The sequence below is a fragment of the Salvelinus alpinus genome, chromosome 2, assembly GCF_045679555.1.
Source record: "Salvelinus alpinus chromosome 2, SLU_Salpinus.1, whole genome shotgun sequence".
Classification (NCBI taxonomy): Eukaryota; Metazoa; Chordata; class Actinopteri; order Salmoniformes; family Salmonidae; genus Salvelinus; species Salvelinus alpinus.
Window position 1 is genome coordinate 105,955,705 of NC_092087.1, and position 25,432 is coordinate 105,981,136.

A 25,432-nucleotide genomic window follows, 5' to 3' on the forward strand; every position below is an offset into this window, starting at 1 on the left:
GGGTATAGGGTGTAGAGGTTTAGGGTACAGGGTAGGGGTTTAGAGTATAGGAGTTTAGGGTGTAAGGGGTTTAGGGTACAGGGGTTTAGAGTATAGGGGTTTAGAGTGTAGGGGTACAGGGTATAGGGGTTCAGGGGTTTAGGGTATAGGGGTTTAGGAGTTCAGGATGTAGGGGTTTAGGGTATACGGGTATAAGGGTTTAGGGTACATGGGTTTAGAGTATAGGGGTTTAGAGTGTAGGGGTACAGGGTATAGGGGTTCAGGGGTTTAGGGTATAGGGGTTTAGGAGTTCAGGATGTAGGGGTTTAGGGTATAGGGGTTTAGGGTACAGGGGTTTAGAGTATATGGGTTTAGAGTGTAGGGGTACAGGGTATAGGGGTTCAGGGTATAGGGGTTTAGGAGTTCAGGATGTAGGGGTTTAGGGTATAGGGGTTTCGGGTATAGGGGTGTATGGTATAGGGGTTCAGGATGTAGGGGTTAGGGTATAGGGGTTCAGGATGTAGGGGTTAGGGTATAGGGGTTCAGGATGTAGGGGTTAGGGTATAGGGGTTCAGGATGTAGGGGTTTAGGGTATAGGGGTTTAGAGTGTAGTGGTTTAGGGTATAGGGGTTTCGGGTATAGGGGTGTATGGTATAGGGGTTCAGGATGTAGGGGTTAGGGTATAGGGGTTCAGGATGTAGGGGTTTAGGGTATAGGGGTTTAGAGTGTAGTGGTTTAGGGTATAGGGGTTTCGGGTATAGGGGTGTATGGTATAGGGGTTCAGGATGTAGGGGTTAGGGTATAGGGGTTTGGGTTTAGGGGTCATATGGGTTGAGGAGGGATCCTTATCACAGCAGTCTTTCTCTTCTTAAGCTGTGGAGGCAAGAACGGGGAAGGAGTCGTAAAATCAACACACAGACACTGTACACTCAACTGGCAGTAGTCTACACTGTACACTTAACTGGCTGTAGTCTACACTGTACACCCAACTGGCTGTAGTCTACACTGTACACCCAACTGGCTGTAGTCTACACTGTACACCCAACTGGCTGTAGTCTACACTGCACACTCAACTGGCTGTAGTCTACACTGTACACTTAACTGGCTGTAGTCTACACTGTACACCCAACTGGCTGTAGTCTACACTGTACACCCAACTGGCTGTAGTCTACACTGCACACTCAACTGGCTGTAGTCTACACTGTACACTTAACTGGCTGTAGTCTACACTGTACACCCAACTGGCTGTAGTCTACACTGTACACCCAACTGGCTGTAGTCTACACTGCACACTCAACTGGCTGTAGTCTACACTGTACACTTAACTGGCTGTAGTCTACACTGTACACCCAACTGGCTGTAGTCTACACTGTACACTTAACTGGCTGTAGTCTACACTGTACACACAACTGGATGTCGTCTACACTGTACACTTAACTGGCTGTAGTCTACACTGTACACCCAACTGGCTGTAGTCTACACTGTACACTTAACTGGCTGTAGTCTACACTGTACACCCAACTGGCTGTAGTCTACACTGTACACCCAACTGGCTGTAGTCTACACTGCACACTCAACTGGCTGTAGTCTACACTGTACACTTAACTGGCTGTAGTCTACACTGTACACCCAACTGGCTGTAGTCTACACTGTACACTTAACTGGCTGTAGTCTACACTGTACACACAACTGGATGTCGTCTACACTGTACACTTAACTGGCTGTAGTCTACACTGTACACCCAACTGGCTGTAGTCTACACTGTACACTTAACTGGCTGTAGTCTACACTGTACACCCAACTGGCTGTAGTCTACACTGCACACTCAACTGGCTGTAGTCTACACTGTACACTTAACTGGCTGTAGTCTACACTGTACACTCAACTGGCTGTAGTCTACACTGTACACCCAACTGGCTGTAGTCTACACTGTACACCCAACTGGCTGTAGTCTACACTGTACACCCAACTGGCTGTAGTCTACACTGCACACTCAACTGGCTGTAGTCTACACTGTACACTTAACTGGCTGTAGTCTACACTGTACACTCAACTGGCTGTAGTCTACACTGTACACCCAACTGGCTGTAGTCTACACTGTACACCCAACTGGCTGTAGTCTACACTGCACACTCAACTGGCTGTAGTCTACACTGTACACTTAACTGGCTGCAGTCTACACTGTACTGGCTGTAGTCTACACTGTACACTTAACTGGCTGCAGTCTACACTGTACACTTAACTGGCTGTAGTCTACACTGTACACCCAACTGGCTGTAGTCTACACTGTACACTTAACTGGCTGTAGTCTACACTGTACTGGCTGTAGTCTACACTGTACACTTAACTGGCTGCAGTCTACACTGTACACTTAACTGGCTGTAGTCTACACTGTACACCCAACTGGCTGTAGTCTACACTGCACACTCAACTGGCTGTAGTCTACACTGTACACTCAACTGGCTATAATCTACACTGTACACTGTACAATCAACTGGCTGTCGTCTACACTGTATACCCAACTGGCTGTCGTCTACACTGTACACCCAACTGGATGTAGTCTACACTGTATACTGTACACTCAACTGGCTGTCGTCTACACTGTACACCCAACTGGATGTAGTCTACACTGTATACTGTACACCCAACTGGCTGTAGTCTACACGGTACACCCAACTGGCTGTAGTCTACACTGTGTGGCAATGTCTCCAAGTCTCATAGATAGAAGCTGGAGCAACTTGTTCTGCCGTGTCTTCTGTTTTCCCGAGAGAGAAGTTTGTCTGGCAATCTCGGTTCTGTTCTTCTCCTTGTCTCGTCTGTTACCATGGTGACAATATAACCTGAGAAAAAGTAACACCTCTTGGTGTCGTAGCCAAACTAAACTAACCCACTAAACTAACCCACTAAACTAACCCACTAAACTAACGCACTAAACTCACCCACTAAACTTACCCAACTAAACTAACCCAACTAAACTAATGCACTAAACTAACCCAACTAAACTAACGCACTAAACTAACCCACTAACCCAACTAAACTAACCCACTAAACTAACCCACTAAACTAACCCAACTAAACTAACCCACTAAACTAACCCACTAAACTAACCCAACTAAACTAACCCATCTAAACTAATCCACTAAACTAACGCACTAAACTAACCCACTAAACTAACCCAACTAAACTAACCCACTAAACTAACGCACTAAACTAACCCAATTAAACTAACCCACTAAACTAACCCACTAAACTAACCCAACTAAACTAACCCATCTAAACTAATCCACTAAACTAACACACTAAACTAACCCACTAAACTAACCCAACTAAACTAACCCACTAAACTAACCCATCTAAACTAATCCACTAAACTAATGCACTAAACTAACCCACTAAACTAACCCAACTAAACTAACCCACTAAACTAACCCATCTAAACTAATCCACTAAACTAACGCACTAAACTAACCCAACTAAAATAACCCAACTAAACTAACCCACTAAACTAACCCAACTAAACTAACCCATCTAAACTAATCCACTAAACTAACGCACTAAACTAACCCACTAAACTAACCCAACTAAACTAACCCACTAAACTAACGCACTAAACTAACCCAACTAAAATAACCCAACTAAACTAACCCACTAAACTAACCCAACTAAACTAACCCATCTAAACTAATCCACTAAACTAACACACTAAACTAACCCACTAAACTAACCCAACTAAACTAACCCACTAAACTAACCCATCTAAACTAATCCACTAAACTAACGCACTAAACTAACCCACTAAACTAACCCACTAAACTAACCCAACTAAACTAACCCACTAAACTAACCCATCTAAACTAATCCACTAAACTAACGCACTAAACTAACCCACTAAACTAACCCAACTAAACTAACCCACTAAACTAACCCATCTAAACTAATCCACTAAACTAACCCACTAAACTAACCCAACTAAACTAACCCACGGCAGCTTTATACATTATGAACTAGTGTCAGAGTTTGCGCAGTTTGGTTGTCAATAGCAACCGCCAAGGCAACAAAAAAAAAGGCACGTAGTTAAAACCTCGGATTTAATCCATGCGACTTGCACCACGGTGTAAATACCCTGGACCCGTCTTCACTCACGTCCGCTGATTTTATAACACACACACACACAGTCGGTAATAATAGGAAACCTATGTTACAACCTGTAAAATGTGTGTGTTGCCGCTCCTATGATTTAACTGTGTGTGACCAAAACGTTGTAACATTCTGCAACACGTCCAAGATAATAAAACGTGGCTCTTTAAAATGGTCTCGTAAAGGCTACATTATAATCTAATAGTCTGATTCAGGAACTGAATATCATTCTGATATCATTCTACGGAGACGGTGTTACATCTACCTGGTGGGTTAGATTACAGTAACGTGTGTAGACAGTGTATAGTAACCCACTCACGTTGTCTGCAGTGTCTGCGTTCATACGGTGCATACCGGAGAAACCCGGGACCTCTCCTCATCCAGGGTGCAACCTATACACTCGGGGGGAATCGACGGAACCAGTTAACGTTTATATCTCCTTGGAATATGGACCGGTAACGGAGTCCCTTTGGCAGTCACTCGGTAACTTCCTCCTCGTTAATTGTTAAGTTAACCGTTTTCCTCCCCGTTCCACTCGCGCGCGTCCGAGGATTGCTCGAGCCCTCTCTGTTCCTCTGGCGTCTGCATTCCACACCACACCGGGGTTACGAGTGGTGACGGAAACACACGAGCTCACTCACCGAGAACCCTTCGATTCGCCCCGGGTTTTGGGTGGGGTGGATGCACCTGCTGATGCGCAAAGTGTGGACACCACAGGTCTCCGTCTGGCGGACACGCGCGGCGCGGGCACGACGTAGGCCATAAAGGTGAGTTGCGTGTGGTTGGAATACTGAACACTTGAACAGTTCAAATCAAATCAAATCCTATATCTTGGCGGTGTCATCATAGGCGTCATAAACGTCACAAGGAGAATAAGACGCTAAATAATCTCAACTAGTTTGATGCGTCTTCAGAACGATTCGAAAGCTCTTGACCCCCACATCGGTTTGCTTCATAGCAGACTAACGTCATAAATGAATGACGGTACAGTATCGAATGTTTGCTCAAACCAAGAGGTTGACTGTCATTCTGAATCTGAAGGCAGCGGAGCAGCAGACGGAACTCCTGCAGTGAAACGGCGCCCTCTGGCGGATCATAAAGACTAGTACAATTAGAGGGCCCAGATACACTAAATGACCAGAAGTATGTGGACACCTGCTCGTAGAACATCTCATTCTTAAATCCCGGGTATTAATATGGAGTTGGTCCCGCATTTGCTGTTATAACAGCCTCCACTCTTCTGGGAAGGCTTTCCACTAGATGTTGGAACATTGCTGCAGGGGACTTGCTTCCATTCAGCCACTAGAGCATTAGTGAGGTCAAGCACTGATGTTGGGCGATTAGGCATGGCTCGCAGTCGACGTTCCAATTCATCCCAAAGGTGTTCCATGGGGTTGAGGTCAGGGCTCTGTGTAGGCTAGCCAAGTTCTTCCACACTGATCTCAACAAACCATTTCTGTATGAAACTCGCTTTGTGCACAGGGGCATTGTCATGCTAAAACAGGAAAGGGCCTTCCCCAAACTATTGCCACAGTGACAGGCAGAGGCAGACAGGTAGACAGAGAGAGCTGACAAACAGGTAGGAAACAGATAGACAGGCAGAGAGCAGACAAACAGTTAGGAAACAGATAGACAGGCAGAGAGCAGACAAACAGTTAGGAAACAGATCAGACAGGCAGGCAGACAGAGAGCAGACAGGTAGAAACAGACAGACAGGCAGAGCAGAGCAGAGCAGACAGGTAGAAAACAGACAGACAGGCAGAGCAGACAGGTAGAAACAGACAGACAGACAGGCAGAGCAGACAGGTAGAAAACAGACAGACAGGCAGAGCAGACAGACAGACAGGCAGACAGGTAGAAAACAGACAGACAGGCAGAGCAGACAGGTAGAAACAGACAGACAGGCAGACAGACAAAGAGCAGACAGACAGACAGAGAGAGCAGACAGACAGACAGACAGACAGAAAACAGACAGAGAGAGCAGACAGGCAGACAGACAGATAGGTAGAAAACAGAGCAGACAGGCAGACAGAGAGCAGACAGATAGGTAGAAAACAGAGCAGACAGGCAGACAGAGAGTAGACAGACAGACATCATAATAACCACAGTAGACTGAATCTCACTGATATAAAAGCTTGTAATTAAAATGACAGACACATAGAAAACACATCATCATCTTCATCATCACAGTAATATTAAATAGAATCAACAGGTGTGTTACTGCTTGGTGGAAACAAAACCCTGCTCTCTGTAGATGGTAGTCCAGCCCAGTGGCCAGCTCCACAGAAACACTTATAACATTATAAACACTTATAACCACTATGTATGGAGTAGTAATGCAGGCTGTTATAGAGCTCCTATGAAGAGGGTGAAGAGGGTTTATAAATGCCCATGGGCAGTGTAGAAAGTGGGAGTGACTTATTTACATTAGAAAACACATCCATGGCAACGTCTGAGGCAGTGTTGTGGCAGTAGAGAGACTGACTACCCTTATTAAACATCTATAACATGTTTATAACAGACTTATATCATGGTATAACAGGTCTGGTGTTGTGGCAGAGAGACTGACTACCCTTATTAAACATCTATAACATGTTTATAACAGACTTATATCATGGTATAACAGGTCTGGTGTTGTGGCAGAGAGACTGACTACCCTTATTAATAAACATCTATAACATGTTTATAACATACTTATATCATGGTATAACAGGTCTGGTGTTGTGGCAGTAGAGAGACTGACAACCCTTATTAAACACCTATAATATGTTTATAACATGTTCATAACATACTTATATCATGGTATAACATATAGACACTCTGTTAGTCCTACTCCCTACTGACACTCTGTTAGTCCTACTCCCTACTGACACTCTGTTAGTCCTACTGCCTACTGACACTCTGTTAGTCCTACTGCCTACTGACACTCTGTTAGTCCTACTCCCTACTGACACTCTGTTAGTCCTACTGCCTACTAACACTCTGTTAGTCCTACTCCCTACTGACACTCTGTTAGTCCTACTTCCTACTGACACTCTGTTAGTCCTACTGCCTACTGACACTCTGTTAGTCCTACTCCCTACTGACACTCTGTTAGTCCTACTGCCTACTAACACTCTGTTAGTCCTACTCCCTACTGACACTCTGTTAGTCCTACTCCCTACTGACACTGTTAGTCCTACTGCCTACTGACACTGTTAGTCCTACTGCCTACTGACACTCTGTTAGACCTACTCCCTACTGACACTCTGTTAGTCCTACTCCCTACTGACACTGTCAGTCCTACTCCCTACTGACACTCTGTTAGTCCTACTCCCTACTGACACTCTGTTAGTCCTACTCCCTACTGACACTCTGTTAGGCCTACTGCCTACTGACACTCTGTTAGTCCTACTCCCTACTGACACTCTGTTAGTCCTACTCCCTACTGTCACTCTGTTAGTCCTACTCCCTACTGACACTCTGTTAGTCCTACTCCCTGCTGACACTCCGTTAGTCCTACTCCCTACTGACACTCTGTTAGTCCTACTCCCTACGGACACTCTGTTAGTCCTACTCCCTACTGACACTCTGTTAGTCCTACTTCCTACTGCCACTCTGTTAGTCCTACTGCCACTCTGTTAGTCCTACTGCCTACTGACACTCTGTTAGTCCTACTGCCTACTGACACTGTTAGTCCTACTGCCTACTGACACTGTTAGTCCTACTGCCTACTGACACTCTGTTAGACCTACTCCCTACTGACACTCTGTTAGTCCTACTCCCTACTGACACTGTCAGTCCTACTCCCTACTGACACTCTGTTAGTCCTACTCCCTACTGACACTCTGTTAGTCCTACTGCCTACTGACACTCTGTTAGTCCTACTCCCTACTGACACTCTGTTAGTCCTACTCCCTACTGTCACTCTGTTAGTCCTACTCCCTACTGACACTCTGTTAGTCCTACTCCCTGCTGACACTCCGTTAGTCCTACTCCCTACTGACACTCTGTTAGTCCTACTCCCTACGGACACTCTGTTAGTCCTACTCCCTACTGACACTCTGTTAGTCCTACTTCCTACTGACACTCTGTTAGTCCTACTCCCTACTGACACTCTGTTAGTCCTACTCCCGACTGACACTCTGTTAGTCCTACTCCCTACTGACACTCTGTTAGTCCTACTGCCTACTGACACTCTGTTAGTCCTACTCCCTACTGACACTCTGTTAGGCCTACTCCCTACTGACACTGTTAGTCCTACTCCCTACTGACACTCTGTTAGTCCTACTCCCTACTGACACTCTGTTAGTCCTACTCCCTACTGACACTCTGTTAGTCCTACTGCCTACTGACACTCTGTTAGTCCTACTCCCTACTGACACTCTGTTAGTCCTACTCCCTACTGACACTCTGTTAGTCCTACTGCCTACTAACACTCTGTTAGTCCTACTCCCTACTGACACTCTGTTAGTCCTACTGCCTACTGACACTCTGTTAGTCCTACTCCCTACTGACACTCTGTTAGTCCTACTCCCTACTGACACTCTGTTAGTTCTACTCCCTGAGTGTTGATTGTTTGTGCATTCCGTCCTGTGACCACGGGGGAGGAGCTAAATCACAGACTGCGGCATTAAGAGCAGTCTATACCATCCCAAACTGGTGACCAACCGTACGTCTCCTATTCTGACGTGTGATTGGTCTGCGTACGACTCCTAGTCTAAAGTGATTGGTTCCGTTTGTACATCTGTTGTCGGCCAGTTCATTCACAAACTGACTCATCATTAAAAGAGCAATACTGAAATAGAATAATAATAACAACTCAGAATCACAACAACAACATCAGTATATTGACCACATGAATCAGGAACACTGGTTTAACGACACCAAGGAGAAGAAACAACAAGACGTAATACACAAGACAAGTTATCTTTTCTAGTGAGCAGTGGAGGGAAGGAGGGACGGGTTTGGTACCCCAGCTTATTTAGGGCATCGCCATAGCAACAGAGCGAGGGTTCTGCGACAGGCGGTGATTCTAACTCAGGTGTCCCGCATATCAAAAGGCATCGCCATGGCAACAGAGCGAGGGTTCTGCGACAGGCGGTGATTCTAACTCAGGTGTCCCGCATATCAAAAGGCATCGCCATGGCAACAGAGCGAGGGTTCTGCGACAGGCGGTGGTTCTAACTCAGGTGTCCCGCATATCAAAAGGCATCGCCATGGCAACAGAGCGAGGGTTCTGCGACAGGCGGTGATTCTAACTCAGGTGTCCCGCATATCAAAAGGCATCGCCATGGCAGCAGAGCGAGGGTTCTGCAGCAGGTGGTGATTCTAACTCAGGTCTCCTGCATATCAAAAGAAAGTAGTGCACTATATTGGGAATAGGGTGCTATTTCTGAATCTTGAGGGGGGGGGGGGGGTGCTAAGAACACTACAGGATAGTGTGCTCCTACAGCAGAGCACATACATGTTACACACATGTTACATAGGCCTATGTGCTATAATGCTACATCCGTGTTACAATACTGTCTGTGTAAACACAGCAGTCCCGAGGTCGGGGGTCACTGTGTCAGGGTCAGGAGGTCACTGTGGTAGTGTGCTATAAAACACAGCAGTGTGAGGTCACAGCAGGAACACAGCAGTGTGAGGTCACAACAGGAACACAGCAGTGTGAGGTCACAACAGGAACACAGCAGTGTGAGGTCACAGCAGGAACACAGCAGTGTGAGGTCACAGCAGGAACACAGCAGTGTGAGGTCACAACAGGAACACAGCAGTGTGAGGTCACAACAGGAACACAGCAGTGTGAGGTCACAGCAGGAACACAGCAGTGTGAGGTCACAACAGGAACACAGCAGTGTGAGGTCACAACAGGAACACAGCAGTGTGAGGTCACAGCAGGAACACAGCAGTGTGAGGTCACAACAGGAACACAGCAGTGTGAGGTCACAACAGGAACACAGCAGTGTGAGGTCACAACAGGAACACAGCAGTGTGAGGTCACAACAGGAACACAGCAGTGTGAGGTCACAACAGGAACACAGCAGTGTGAGGTCACAACAGGAACACAGCAGTGTGAGGTCACAACAGGAACACTACAGTGTGAGGTCACAACAGGAACACAGCAGTGTGAGGTCACAACAGGAACACAGCAGTGTGAGGTCACAACAGGAACACAGCAGTGTGAGGTCACAACAGGAACACAGCAGTGTGAGGTCACAACAGGAACACAGCAGTGTGAGGTCACAACAGGAACACAGCAGTGTGAGGTCACAACAGGAACACAGCAGTGTGAGGTCACAACAGGAACACAGCAGTGTGAGGTCACAACAGGAACACTACAGTGTGAGGTCACAACAGGAACACAGCAGTGTGAGGTCACAACAGGAACACAGCCCAAATGAAAGCTGCTGTGGAGTTTTATACAGCACCGCTCTGTTTAGCAATGTGTGCAGTCTGTCTGTTGGGCAGCGGTTGGGAAGGGCTTTCTGCTATTGACAGGGCAGCGGTTGGGAAGGGCTTTCTGCTGCTGTCAGATCAGTGGTTGAGAAGGGCTTTCTGCTGCTAACAGATCAGTGGTTGGGAAGGGCTTTCTGCTGCTGACAGATCAGTGGTTGGGAAGGGCTTTCTGCTGCTGTCAGATCAGTGGTTGGGAAGGGCTTTCTGCTGCTGACAGATCAGCGGTTGGGAAGGGCTTTCTGCTGCTGTCAGATCAGTGGTTGAGAAGGGCTTTCTGCTGCTGTCAGATCAGTGGTTGAGAAGGGCTTTCTGCTGCTAACAGATCAGTGGTTGGGAAGGGCTTTCTGCTGCTGTCAGATCAGTGGTTGGGAAGGGCTTTCTGCTGCTGTCAGCTCAGTGGTTGGGAAGGGCTTTCTGCTGCTGACAGGGCAGCGGTTGGGAAGGGCTTTCTGCTGCTGTCAGATCAGTGGTTGGGAAGGGCTTTCTGTTGCTAACAGATCAGTGGTTGGGAAGGGCTTTCTGCTGCTGTCAGATCAGTGGTTGGGAAGGGCTTTCTGCTGCTGTCAGATCAGTGGTTGGGAAGGGCTTTCTGCTGCTGTCAGCTCAGTGGTTGGGAAGGGCTTTCTGCTGCTGACAGGGCAGCGGTTGGGAAGGGCTTTCTGCTGCTGTCAGCTCAGTGGTTGGGAAGGGCTTTCTGCTGCTGTCAGATCAGCGGTTGGGAAGGGCTTTCTGCTGCTGTCAGATCAGTGGTTGGGAAGGGCTTTCTGCTGCTGTCAGATCAGTGGTTGGGAAGGGCTTTCTGCTGCTAACAGATCAGTGGTTGGGAAGGGCTTTCTGCTGCTGTCAGCTCAGTGGTTGGGAAGGGCTTTCTGCTGCTGACAGGGCAGCGGTTGGGAAGGGCTTTCTGCTGCTGACAGATCAGCGGTTGGGAAGGGCTTTCTGCTGCTGTCAGATCAGCGGTTGGGAAGGGCTTTCTGCTGCTGTCAGATCAGTGGTTGGGAAGGGCTTTCTGCTGCTGACAGGGCAGCGGTTGGGAAGGGCTTTCTGCTGCTGTCAGATCAGTGGTTGGGAAGGGCTTTCTGCTGCTGTCAGATCAGTGGTTGGGAAGGGCTTTCTGCTGCTGTCAGATCAGCGGTTGGGAAGGGCTTTCTGCTGCTGACAGATCAGTGGTTGGGAAGGGCTTTCTGCTGCTGACAGATCAGTGGTTGAGAAGGGCTTTCTGCTGTTGACAGATCAGTGGTTGGGAAGGGCTTTCTGCTGCTGACAGATCAGTGGTTGGGAAGGGCTTTCTGCTGCTGACAGATCAGTGGTTGGGAAGGGCTTTCTGCTGCTGACAGATCAGTGGTTGGGAAGGGCTTTCTGCTGCTGACAGATCAGTGGTTGGGAAGGGCTTTCTGCTGCTGACAGATCAGTGGTTGGGAAGGGCTTTCTGCTGCTGTCAGATCAGCGGTTGGGAAGGGCTTTCTGCTGCTGTCAGATCAGCGGTTGGGAAGGGCTTTCTGCTGCTGTCAGATCAGCGGTTGGGAAGGGCTTTCTGCTGCTGTCAGATCAGTGGTTGGGAAGGGCTTTCTGCTGCTGACAGGGCAGCGGTTGGGAAGGGCTTTCTGCTGCTGACAGATCAGTGGTTGGGAAGGGCTTTCTGCTGCTGTCAGATCAGTGGTTGGGAAGGGCTTTCTGCTGCTGACAGGGCAGCGGTTGGGAAGGGCTTTCTGCTGCTGACAGATCAGTGGTTGGGAAGGGCTTTCTGCTGCTAACAGATCAGCGGTTGGGAAGGGCTTTCTGCTGCTGACAGATCAGCGGTTGGGAAGGGCTTTCTGCTGCTGTCAGATCAGTGGTTGGGAAGGGCTTTCTGCTGCTGACAGGGCAGCGGTTGGTAAGAGCTTTCTGCTGCTGACAGGGCAGCGGTTGGGAAGGGCTTTCTGCTGCTGTCAGATCAGTGGTTGGGAAGGGCTTTCTGCTGCTGACAGGGCAGCGGTTGGGAAGGGCTTTCTGCTGCTGACAGATCAGCGGTTGGGAAGGGATTTCTGCTGCTGACAGATCAGCGGTTGGGAAGGGCTTTCTGCTGCTGACAGATCAGCGGTTGGGAAGGGCTTTCTGCTGCTGACAGGGCAGCGGTTGGTAAGAGCTTTCTGCTGCTGACAGGGCAGCGGTTGGGAAGGGCTTTCTGCTGCTGTCAGATCAGTGGTTGAGAAGGGCTTTCTGCTGCTGACAGATCAGCGGTTGGGAAGGGCTTTCTGCTGCTGACAGATCAGCGGTTGGGAAGGGCTTTCTGCTGCTGACAGGGCAGCGGTTGGTAAGAGCTTTCTGCTGCTGACAGGGCAGCGGTTGGGAAGGGCTTTCTGCTGCTGTCAGATCAGTGGTTGAGAAGGGCTTTCTGCTGCTGACAGATCAGTGGTTGGGAAGGGCTTTCTGCTGCTGTCAGATCAGCGGTTGGGAAGGGCTTTCTGCTGCTGACAGATCAGTGGTTGGGAAGGGCTTTCTGCTGCTGTCAGATCAGTGGTTGGGAAGGGCTTTCTGCTGCTGACAGATCAGTGGTTGGGAAGGGCTTTCTGCTGCTGACAGATCAGTGGTTGGGAAGGGCTTTCTGCTGCTGACAGATCAGTGGTTGGGAAGGGCTTTCTGCTGCTGACAGATCAGTGGTTGGGAAGGGCTTTCTGCTGCTGTCAGATCAGCGGTTGGGAAGGGCTTTCTGCTGCTGTCAGATCAGTGGTTGGGAAGGGCTTTCTGCTGCTGACAGGGCAGCGGTTGGGAAGGGCTTTCTGCTGCTGACAGATCAGTGGTTGGGAAGGGCTTTCTGCTGCTGTCAGATCAGTGGTTGGGAAGGGCTTTCTGCTGCTGTCAGATCAGTGGTTGGGAAGGGCTTTCTGCTGCTGACAGGGCAGCGGTTGGTAAGAGCTTTCTGCTGCTGACAGGGCAGCGGTTGGTAAGAGCTTTCTGCTGCTGACAGGGCAGTGGTTGGGAAGGGCTTTCTGCTGCTGACAGATCAGCGGTTGGGAAGGGCTTTCTGCTGCTGTCAGATCAGTGGTTGGGAAGGGCTTTCTGCTGCTGACAGGGCAGCGGTTGGTAAGAGCTTTCTGCTGCTGACAGGGCAGCGGTTGGGAAGGGCTTTCTGCTGCTGACAGATCAGTGGTTGGGAAGGGCTTTCTGCTGCTGACAGATCAGTGGTTGGGAAGGGCTTTCTGCTGCTGACAGATCAGTGGTTGGGAAGGGCTTTCTGCTGCTGTCAGATCAGTGGTTGGGAAGGGCTTTCTGCTGCTGTCAGATCAGTGGTTGGGAAGGGCTTTCTGCTGCTGTCAGATCAGTGGTTGGGAAGGGCTTTCTGCTGCTGTCAGATCAGTGGTTGGGAAGGGCTTTCTGCTGCTGACAGATCAGTGGTTGGGAAGGGCTTTCTGCTGCTGTCAGATCAGTGGTTGGGAAGGGCTTTCTGCTGCTGACAGATCAGTGGTTGGGAAGGGCTTTCTGCTGCTGACAGATCAGTGGTTGGGAAGGGCTTTCTGCTGCTGTCAGGGCAGCGGTTGGGAAGGGCTTTCTGCTGCTGTCAGGGCAGCGGTTGGGAAGGGCTTTCTGCTGCTGTCAGGGCAGTGGTTGGGAAGGGCTTTCTGCTGTTGACAGAATAAAGGACATCAGAGGGGCGAAGGTCAGGAGAGGTCATGTATTGGAATACGACGACAACGACATAATAATAATATACAGAATGATAATAGTATTGATGGCATTCCTCTCAGTTCCTCTGAGAAAAACCAAAGACACTATTGAAGTGAGCAAAACATAGAGACATATAAACCTTATCACATCCATACTGTACTGTCTGTTTCTAAATCATCACAGGGACCTTCTAGACCCAGGTCACCTGACTAACCCAGGTCACCTGACTAACCCAGGTCACCTGACTAACCCAGGTCACCTGACTAAGCCAGTGGTTGAATATGTGGACAACTACAAACACCCAGGTGTCTGGTTAGACTGTAAACTCTCCTTCCAGACTCACATTAAGCATCTCCAATCCAAAGTTAAATCTAGTATCGGCTTCCTACTTCGTAACAAAGCCTTAGCTTCACTCACGCTGCTAAACATACCCTCGTAAAACTGACTATAACCTACCGATCCTTGACGTCGGCGATGTCATTTACAAAATAGCCTCCAACACACTACTCAGCAAATTGTATGTAGTTTATCACAGTGCCATCCGTTTTGTCACCAAAGCCCCATATACTATCCACCACTGCGACCTGTATGCTCTCGTTGGCTGGCCCTTGCTTCATATTCGTTGCCAAACCCACTGGCTCCAAGTCATCTATAAGTCTTTACTAGGTAAAGCCCCGCCTTATCTCAGCTCACTGGTCACCATAGCAGCACCCACCCATAGCACGTGCTCCAGCAGGTATATTTCACTAGTCATCCCGAAAGCCAACACCTCCTTTGGCAGCCTTTCCTTCCAGTTCTCTGATGCCAATGACTGGAACGAATTGCAAAAATCTCTGAAGCTGGAGTCTTATATCTCCCTCACTAACTTTAAGCATCAGCTGTCAGAGCAGCTTACCGATTACTGTACCTGTACACAGCCCATCTGTAAATAGCCCCCCCTACTACCACATCCCCATATTGTTATTTATTTGTTGCTCTTTTGCACCCCAGTATCTCTACTTGCACATCATCATCTGCACATCTATCACTCCAGTGTTAATGGGAAATTGTAATTATTTCTCCACTACGGCCTATTTATTGCCTTACCTCCCTAATCTTACATCATTTGCACACACTGTATATAGACTTTTTATATTGTGTTATTGACTGTACGTTTGTTTATCCCACGTGTAACTCTGTTGTTTTTTTGTCGCACTGCTTTGCTTTATCTTGGCCAGGTCGCAGTTGTAAATGAGAACTTGTTCTCAACTAGCCTACCTGGTTAAATAAAGGTGAAATAAAATTAAGGTTATTTTAGATGATGACACCTAGCTATATAGTTCGCTAGCTAACCATAGCTACTGAAACAGATGTTGTTTTGCTATGTTTTTGAGGAAGAACATTGTTTGCATCCATGAGCTAGCTAGCTTTTTTTAATGACCAGCACTGTAGCTGCGCGAGTTTACCGGCATCGTAGCATTCGTATCGATGAATCGTTGTGACATATGAAATACGAGTGATAGTTATTACACATTGATTACACTACGTAAAAAAATGACCAGCATTGTAGGTGCGCGAGACAACTTTACCGGCATCATAGCATTCGTATCGATGAATCGTTGTGACATATGAAATACGGTAGTTATTACACATTGATTACACTACGTAAAAATAATGTATGAACGCATTCAATTATTATGTGACGTGCAGTCATAGTCTGGTCCTAATTGGTCAACAAGCTTATTTGACACGTTAAATGGTGTTATTTGACACGTCAAAAAGTGTTAAATAGTATATTTTTTGACACGCAAAGACCCAAACGGCGTTCCATAGAAATCCTGGTTGAGAATGAAACGACTGAACAAACGAACAACGAAACAGCACAGTAAGTGAAAGACATATGTTTTGAGTATGTTTTACTGGTAATGGGGACATACGTAAATGCCAACTAAATAACCTTTTGGTCAGTGTGGCGTGTGTGTAACCTTTATTTAACTAGGAAAATATTGGATATCCGTATCGGCCAAAAATGTCATATCGGTGCACCACTAATAATAATAGCAATAATAATAACAGCAATAATAATAATAATAATAATAATAATAATAATAATAATAATAATAATAATAATAATAATAATAGTAATAATAATAATAACAACAACAATAATAATAATAATAGTAATAATAATAACAATAATAATAATAGTAGTAGTAGTAATAATAATAATAACAATAATAATAATAGTAGTAGTAGTAATACTTATAATAATTATTATAGTAGTAGTAGTAATATTGGCTGTAGTAGGATAATACCTTCACTAGACTGGAATGTAATAGTAGTACAATCAGGAGAAACACCTTCACCGTCTGTCACTTCTAGACTACTCTACCACACACACTACACTGGAGGGTTACATAACTAACTCTACATCCTGTCTGTCCAGGACACATAAACCAGTGATTTACATCCTGTCTGTCCAGGAAACATAAACCAGTGATTTACATCCTGTCTGTCCAGGACACATAAACCAGTGATTTACATCCTGTCTGTCCAGGAAACATAAACCAGTGATGTACATCCTGTCTGTCCAGGACACATAAACCAGTGATTTACATCCTGTCTGTCCAGGACACATAAACCAGTGATATACATCCTGTCTGTCCAGGACACATAAACCAGTGATATACATCCTGTCTGTCCAGGACACATAAACCAGTGATTTACATCCTGTCTGTCCAGGACACATAAACCAGTGATTTACATCCTGTCTGTCCAGGACACATAAACCAGTGATTTACATCCTGTCTGTCCAGGACACATAAACCAGTGATTTACATCCTGTCTGTCCAGGACACATAAACCAGTGATTTACATCCTGTCTGTCCAGGACACATAAACCAGTGATTTACATCCTGTCTGTCCAGGAAACATAAACCAGTGATGTACATCCTGTCTGTCCAGGACACATAAACCAGTGATTTACATCCTGTCTGTCCAGGACACATAAACCAGTGATATACATCCTGTCTGTCCAGGACACATAAACCAGTGATATACATCCTGTCTGTCCAGGACACATAAACCAGTGATTTACATCCTGTCTGTCCAGGACACATAAACCAGTGATTTACATCCTGTCTGTCCAGGACACATAAACCAGTGATTTACATCCTGTCTGTCCAGGACACATAAACCAGTGATTTACATCCTGTCTGTCCAGGACACATAAACCAGTGATTTACATCCTGTCTGTCCAGGACACATAAACCAGTGATGTACATCCTGTCTGTCCAGGACACATAAACCAGTGATTTACATCCTGTCTGTCCAGGACACATAAACCAGTGATTTACATCCTGTCTGTCCAGGACACATAAACCAGTGATTTACATCCTGTCTGTCCAGGACACATAAACCAGTGATTTACATCCTGTCTGTCCAGGACACATAAACCAGTGATTTACATCCTGTCTGTACAGGACACATAAACCAGTGATGTACATCCTGTCTGTCCAGGACACATAAACCAGTGATTTACATCCTGTCTGTCCAGGACACATAAACCAGTGATTTACATCCTGTCTGTCCAGGACACATAAACCAGTGATTTACATCCTGTCTGTCCAGGACACATAAACCAGTGATCTACATCCTGTCTGTCCAGGAAACATAAACCAGTGATCTACATCCTGTCTGTCCAGGACACATAAACCAGTCCACGTTTCTATGGTTCTCTTCACATCTCCGTGTTGTTGTTTTTGTCGCACTGCTTTGCTTTATCTTGGCCAGGTCGCAGTTGTAAATGAGAACGTGTTCTCAACTGGCGTACCTGGTTAAATAAGGTGAAATAAAAAAAAACTCTCCATGTTTCTATGGTTCTATTCTCATCTCTCCACGTTTCTATGGTTCTATTCACATCTCTCCACGTTTCTATGGTTCTATTCACATCTCTCCACGTTTCTATGGTTCTATTCTCATCTCTCCATGTTTCTATGGTTCTATTCACATCTCTCCACGTTTCTATGGTTCTATTCTCATCTCTCCATGTTTCTATTCTCATCTCTCCATGTTTCTATGGTTCTATTCTCATCTCTCCACGTTTCTATTCACATCTCTCCATGTTTCTATGGTTCTATTCTCATCTCTCCACGTTTCTATTCACATCTCTCCATGTTTCTATGGTTCTATTCTCATCTCTCCACGTTTCTATGGTTCTATTCACATCTCTCCACGTTTCTATGGTTCTATTGTCATCTCTCCATGTTTCTATGGTTCTATTCTCATCTCTCCACGTTTCTATGGTTCTATTCACATCTCTCCATGTTTCTATGGTTCTATTGTCATCTCTCCATGTTTCTATGGTTCTATTCTCATCTCTCCACGTTTCTATGGTTCTATTCACATCTTTCCACGTTTCTATGGTTCTATTCTCATCTCTCCATGTTTCTATGGTTCTATTCACATCTCTCCACGTTTCTATGGTTCTATTCTCATCTCTCCATGTTTCTATGGTTCTATTCACATCTCTCCACGTTTCTATGGTTCTATTCTCATCTCTCCATGTTTCTATGGATCTAGTCACATCTCTCCATGTTTCTATGGTTCTATTCTCATCTCTCCATGTTTCTATGGTTCTATTCTCATCTCTCCATGTTTCTATGGTTCTATTCTCATCTCTCCATGTTTCTATGGTTCTATTCTCATCTCTCCATCGCTCCTTTCTTGACATCACAAGTCCACTCCTTCCTTCAACTTCCTGTGACGTCATCACCCCTCGCCCCCGGTCCCCGTGTGTCATCTGGATGTCTTCATCTGATTGGCTGCTGGCGTGTAGAGGTATCGGTAGATGGCGTAGTAATGGACGCCTGCTCCCATGGCAACAAACAGGTGCCAGATGGCATGGGCGAACGGGACGAGGCCATCACTCTTGAAGAACACCATGCCCAGACAGTAACAGGCACCGCCCACTAACAACTCACACAGCCCCTCACGGTCCGGCTACAGGGGGACAAAAAGGGTTAAAGGGACAGTCCACCCAAATTACATTTTCTCTCAAACATGGTTCATTCATACACAGATCCATCACACTCTTTCCCTTCCTTGAGCCCACCATTCTCTTTGTTTCTGTTTAGCTTTGTGTTGTTTTCTTTTGACTACTGTTTTTTGTTTCATTTCTACAATTGTAAAGAGACTTTGGGTCCTTAAAGTTATATATAAAGTCCCATGTGTTATTATGATTACAACATACTGGTTCTTACCCAGTAGGCAGTCTACGGACAAGAGAAAGCATTCGATGCTTTGGTTTCGTTTACTTAGCCACCGTCTTAAAATGATAACTTTTTTAGCATTTGTGCCCCAAAACCAATGCAAGTCAATATCCCCGATTTGAGCATTTTTGGAGTTTGATGCCTAAAAGTGTCTCACCATGGACAGGATGACCAAGGCTGGGAACACTCCCATCACTGTATAACAGATCAGTTCCATCAGCTTATACCTGGAGACAAGGAGAGACAGAGACAGAGACAGAGACAAGGGAGAGCGAGAAGGGGAGAGAGAGAGAGAGAGAGAGAGAGAGAGAGAGAGAGAGAGAGAGAGAGAGAGAGAGAGAGAGAGAGAGAGAGAGAGAGAGAGAGAGAGAGGGTGATAGAGAGAGAGAGAGAGAGAGAGAGAGAGAGAGAGAGAGAGAGAGAGAGAGAGAGAGAGAGAGAGAGAGAGAGAGAGAGAGAGAGAGAGAGAGAGGGAGAGGGAGAGGGAGAGGGAGAGAGGTTAGATATAGGTTAGACACATAGTTAGGGTTCGGCGCGTTACCTCTCGTGGAAGAAGACCCCCCCCCCCCACCCACAAACACGTTACCTCTCGTGGAAGAAGACCCCCCCTCACCCACAAACACGTTACCTCTCGTGGAAGACCCCCCCCCTCACCCACAAACACGTTACCTCTCGTGGAAGACCCCGCCCCCCCTCACCCTTAAACACGTTACCTCTCGTGGAAGACCCGCCCCCCCCCCTCACCCACAAACACGTTACCTCTCATGGAAGACCCCCCCCCCCCCCTCACCCACAAACACGTTACCTCTCGTGGAAGACCCCCCCCCCTCACCCACAAACACGTTACCTCTCGTGGAAGACCCCCCCCCTCACCCACAAACACGTTACCTCTCGTGGAAGACCACCCCCACACACAAACACGTTACCTCTCGTGGAAGACCCCCCCCCCCCTCACCCACAAACACGTTACCTCTCGTGGAAGACCCCCCCCCTCACCCACAAACACGTTACCTCTCGTGGAAGAACCCCCCCCCCCTCACCCACAAACACGTTACCTCTCGTGGAAGAAGACCCCCCCTCACCCACAAACACGTTACCTCTCGTGGAAGAAGACCCCCCCCCTCACCCACAAACACGTTGCCTCTCGTGGAAGAAGACCCCCCCCCCCTCACCCACAAACACGTTACCTCTCGTGGAAGAAGAAGACGTACGTGGTCCCGACAGAGGCCATCACCCAGACCATCCACCTCATGTGACAGGTCCAGGGTCCTAGCTCCCGCAGGTTCAACCTGGACAATAGTCATGGTACATCACTTTAAACAGACTACACACAAAACAAGGTCATCATATTCACAAGTTCAGCAGACTGATCTCTGCAGATGATGTAATCCAGACTAGTGTAGTCCAGACTAGTGTAGTCCAGACTAGTGTAGTCCAGCATATGATGCTGTAGTCCAGACTAGTGTAGTCCGGAATATGATGCTGTAGTCCAGACTAGTGTAGTCCGGAATATGATGCTGTAGTCCAGACTAGTGTAGTCCAGACTAGTGTAGTCCAGCATATGATGCTGTAGTCCAGACTAGTGTAGTCCGGAATATGATGCTGTAGTCCAGACTAGTGTAGTCCAGTATATGATGCTGTAGTCCAGACTAGTGTAGTCCAGTATATGATGCTGTAGTCCAGACTAGTGTAGTCCTGTATATGATGCTGTAGTCCAGACTAGTGTAGTCCGGAATATGATGCTGTAGTCCAGACTAGTGTAGTCCAGTATATGATGCTGTAGTCCAGACTAGTGTAGTCCAGTATATGATGCTGTAGTCCAGACTAGTGTAGACTAGTGTAGTCCAGACTAGTGTAGTCCAGACTAGTGTAGTCCAGTATATGATGCTGTAGTCCAGACTAGTGTAGTCCAGTATATGATGCTGTAGTCCAGACTAGTGTAGTCCTGTATATGATGCTGTAATCCAGACTAGTGTAGTCCAGTATATGATGCTGTAGTCCAGACTAGTGTAGTCCAGTATATGATGATGTAGTCCAGACTAGTGTAGTCCAGACTAGTGTAATCCAGACTAGTGTAGTTGTGACAGGTTAAAGGAAATACTAATAGCCTGTTATACATTAAAAAGTATTAGTAAATTCATAGTATGTGAGGATCTTAAAACATCTAAGGTTAAGAAGATCATGCAGTCAGTATTAGTTGATAGATTGATAACATTTATATAATTCTGTTAAAATCCGTCAAGCATACAAAGGGTACGAATTGTGAGAGGAATGTGTAAACGTTATGTTGATTCCTTTATGTTGTCGTGGATAAAAGTGCTAATCTGTGATCTACTAAATGCTCTTAATCTATGAGCCTGAGATCGATTGCTCTGGTCTCCACTCAAGTTCACGGAGAATTCGCGGTCTTTTTCTCATTGCACTAAACGTTCAATGAGTAAACATTCCGTATCACTATCGTGATTCTTTCTACCCTTTTTCAGGTACATTATTGATGATTAAAAAGAGTAATTTAAATGTAATAACTTGATAACATGTCAAGAGTGTTTAAGGTTTGTTTAGTAACATGTTGAGGAAGTTGGTTGGGTTTGCAGAGAGTAATGTGAGCCGTGCTCGGTTGCAGCTAGCTTCGTACTGCTAGGTACTGCTACGTAGCTGCCATTTTATGTCGATTGTGAATGAACGTGTGCGCTGTTGGTAAGATGTGTCATGTTTTGTCTTTGATCTTCATGTCTTGTCCCTGTGCTTCCCTCTGCTGGTCTTATTAGGTTCTTTCCCTCTTTCTCTCTCTCTCTCTCCTCCTCCCTCTCTCCCTCTCCCGCTCTCTCTCTCTATCGTTCCGTTCCTGCTCCCAGCTGTTTCTCATTCTCCTAACGACCTCATTTACTCTTTCACACCTGTCCCCTATTTTGCCCTCTGATTAGAGTCCCTATTTCTCCCTCTGTTTTCCGCTTCTGTCCTGGTCGGATTCTTGTTTGATGTTTGCTGTTCCTGTGTCCTTGTTCCGCCCTGTCGTGTTCTTTGCCTTCTTCAGATGCTGCGTGTGAGCAGGTGTCTATGTCAGCTACGGCCAGTGCCTTCCTGAAGCGACCTGCAGTCTGTGGTCGCGTCTCCAGTCGTTCCTCTCTATTGACGAGAGGATTTCAGTTCCTGTTTTGGATGGAGGGACTCCACGCTGAGGTTAAGGATGAGATTCTCTCCCGGGAGGTTCCTTCCAGCGTGGACTCTTTGATTGCACTCGCCATCCGCATAGAACGACGGGTAGATCTTCGTCACCGAGCTCGTGGAAGAGAGCTCACGTTAACGGTGTTTCCCCTCTCCGCATCTCAACCATCTCCTCCCACCGGCTCAGAGACTGAGCCCATGCAGCTGGGAGGTATTCGCATCTCGACTAAGGAGAGGGAACGGAGAATCACCAACCGCCTTTGCCTCTATTGCGGTTCTGCTGGACATTTTGTCATGTCATGTCCAGTAAAAGCCAGAGCTCATCAGTAAGCGGAGGGCTACTGGTGAGCGCTACTACTCAGGTCTCTCCATCAAGATCCTGTACTACCTTGTCGGTCCATCTACGCTGGACCGGTTCGGCTGCTTCCTGCAGTGCCTTGATAGACTCTGGGGCTGAGGGTTGTTTTATGGACGAAGCATGGGCTCGGAAACATGACATTCCTCTCAGACAGTTAGGGAAGCCCACGCCCATGTTCGCCTTAGATGGTAGTCTTCTCCCCAGTATCAGATGTGAGACACTACCTTTAACCCTCACAGTATCTGGTAACCACAGTGAGACCATTTCCTTTTTGATTTTTCGTTCACCTTTTACACCTGTTGTTTTGGGTCATCCCTGGCTAGTATGTCATAATCCTTCTATTAATTGGTCTAGTAATTCTATCCTATCCTGGAACGTTTCTTGTCATGTGAAGTGTTTAATGTCTGCTATCCCTCCTGTGTCTTCTGTCCCCTCTACTCAGGAGGAACCTGGTGATTTGACAGGAGTGCCGGAGGAATATCATGATCTGCGCACGGTCTTCAGTCGGTCCAGAGCCAGCTCCCTTCCTCCTCACCGGTCGTATGATTGTTGTATTGATCTCCTTCCGGGGACCACTCCCCCTCGGGGTAGACTATACTCTCTGTCGGCTCCCGAACGTAAGGCTCTCGAGGATTATCTGTCTGTTTCTCTCGACGCCGGTACCGTGGTGCCTTCTTCCTCTCCCGCCGGAGCGGGATTTTTCTTTGTTAAGAAGAAGGACGGTACTCTGCGCCCCTGCGTGGATTATCGAGGGCTGAATGACATAACGGTTAAGAATCGTTATCCGCTTCCCCTTATGTCGTCAGCCTTCGAGATTTTGCAGGGAGCCAGGTGCTTTACTAAGTTGGACCTTCGTAACGCTTACCATCTCGTACGCATCAGAGAGGGGGACGAGTGGAAAACGGCGTTTAACACTCCGTTAGGGCATTTTGAATACCGGGTTCTGCCGTTCGGTCTCGCTAATGCTCCAGCTGTCTTTCAGGCATTAGTTAATGATGTACTGAGAGACATGCTGAACATTTTTGTTTTCGTTTACCTTGACGATATCCTGATTTTTTCACCGTCACTCGAGATTCATGTTCAGCACGTTCGACGTGTACTCCAGCGCCTTTTAGAGAATTGTCTCTACGTGAAGGCTGAGAAGTGCGCCTTTCATGTCTCCTCTGTCACATTTCTCGGTTCTGTTATTTCCGCTGAAGGCATTCAGATGGATCCCGCTAAGGTCCAGGCTGTCAGCGATTGGCCCGTCCCTAAGTCACGTGTCGAGTTGCAGCGCTTTCTCGGTTTCGCTAATTTCTATCGGCGTTTCATTCGTAATTTCGGTCAAGTGGCTGCCCCTCTCACAGCTCTGACTTCTGTCAAGACTTGCTTTAAGTGGTCCGGTTCCGCCCAGGGAGCTTTTGATCTCCTCAAGAAGCGTTTTACATCCGCCCCTATCCTTGTTACTCCTGACGTCACTAAACAATTCATTGTCGAGGTTGACGCTTCAGAGGTGGGCGTGGGAGCCATTCTGTCTCAGCGCTTCCACTCTGACGATAAGGTCCATCCTTGCGCTTACTTTTCTCATCGCCTGTCGCCATCGGAGCGCAACTATGATGTGGGTAACCGCGAACTGCTCGCCATCCGCTTAGCCATAGGCGAATGGCGACAGTGGTTGGAGGGGGCGACCGTCCCTTTTGTCGTTTGGACTGACCATAAGAACCTTGAGTACATCCGTTCGGCCAAACGACTTAATGCACGTCAAGCTCGTTGGGCGTTGTTTTTCGCTCGTTTCGAGTTCGTGATTTCCTATCGCCCGGGAAATAAGAACACCAAGCCTGATGCCTTATCCCGTCTCTTTAGTTCTTCTGTGGCTTCTACCGACCCCGAGGGGATTCTCCCTGAAGGGCGTGTTGTCGGGTTGACTGTCTGGGGAATTGAGAGACAGGTAAAGCAAGCACTCACTCACACTGCGTCGCCGCGCGCTTGTCCTAGTAACCTTCTGTTCGTTCCTGTCTCTACTCGTCTGGCTGTTCTTCAGTGGGCTCACTCTGCCAAGTTAGCTGGCCACCCCGGCGTTCGGGGTACGCTTGCTTCTATTCGCCAGCGGTTTTGGTGGCCTACTCAGGAGCGGGACACGCGTCGTTTCGTGGCTGCTTGTTCGGACTGCGCGCAGACTAAGTCAGGTAACTCTCCTCCTGCCGGTCGTCTCAGACCGCTTCCCATTCCTTCTCGACCATGGTCTCACATCGCCTTAGACTTTATTACCGGTCTGCCTTCGTCTGCGGGGAAGACTGTGATTCTTACGGTTATCGATAGGTTCTCTAAGGCGGCACATTTCATTCCCCTCGCTAAGCTTCCTTCCGCTAAGGAGACGGCACAAATCATCATTGAGAATGTGTTCAGAATTCATGGCCTCCCGTTAGACGCCGTTTCAGACAGAGGTCCGCAATTCACGTCACAGTTTTGGAGGGAGTTCTGT

At 47.3% G+C, this 25,432-nt stretch overlaps 2 protein-coding genes across 6 annotated transcripts in view; both read right to left on the bottom strand.

Annotated features, from left to right (window-relative positions):
- The window catches only part of radil (Ras association and DIL domains), a 95,758-nt gene extending 82,801 nt beyond the window's left edge, over nucleotides 1–12,957 (bottom strand). For 3 of the 4 annotated variants that reach the window (XM_071390206.1, XM_071390205.1, XM_071390203.1), the window contains exons 1-2: nucleotides 4,436–12,957; nucleotides 1–852 (exon numbers count right to left, since the gene is read on the bottom strand). The exon at nucleotides 1–852 is cut by the window's left edge and continues 599 nt beyond it. The gene's annotated coding sequence lies outside the window, so the exon portion shown is untranslated. The remainder of the gene's footprint in view (nucleotides 853–4,435) is intronic. The other variant, XM_071390204.1, reaches the window with a different exon arrangement.
- Nucleotides 12,958–16,064: 3,107 nt separating this feature from the next.
- The window catches only part of LOC139568414 (monocyte to macrophage differentiation factor 2-like), a 50,583-nt gene continuing 41,215 nt past the window's right edge, over nucleotides 16,065–25,432 (bottom strand). The window contains exons 5-7 of one of the 2 annotated variants that reach the window (XM_071390210.1): nucleotides 20,636–20,737; nucleotides 19,606–19,675; nucleotides 16,065–19,179 (exon numbers count right to left, since the gene is read on the bottom strand). In XM_071390210.1, coding sequence (XP_071246311.1) covers nucleotides 18,976–19,179; nucleotides 19,606–19,675; nucleotides 20,636–20,737 — 376 coding nt within the window. In that variant the 3' untranslated portion in view covers nucleotides 16,065–18,975. The remainder of the gene's footprint in view (nucleotides 19,180–19,605; nucleotides 19,676–20,635; nucleotides 20,738–25,432) is intronic. The other variant, XM_071390211.1, reaches the window with a different exon arrangement.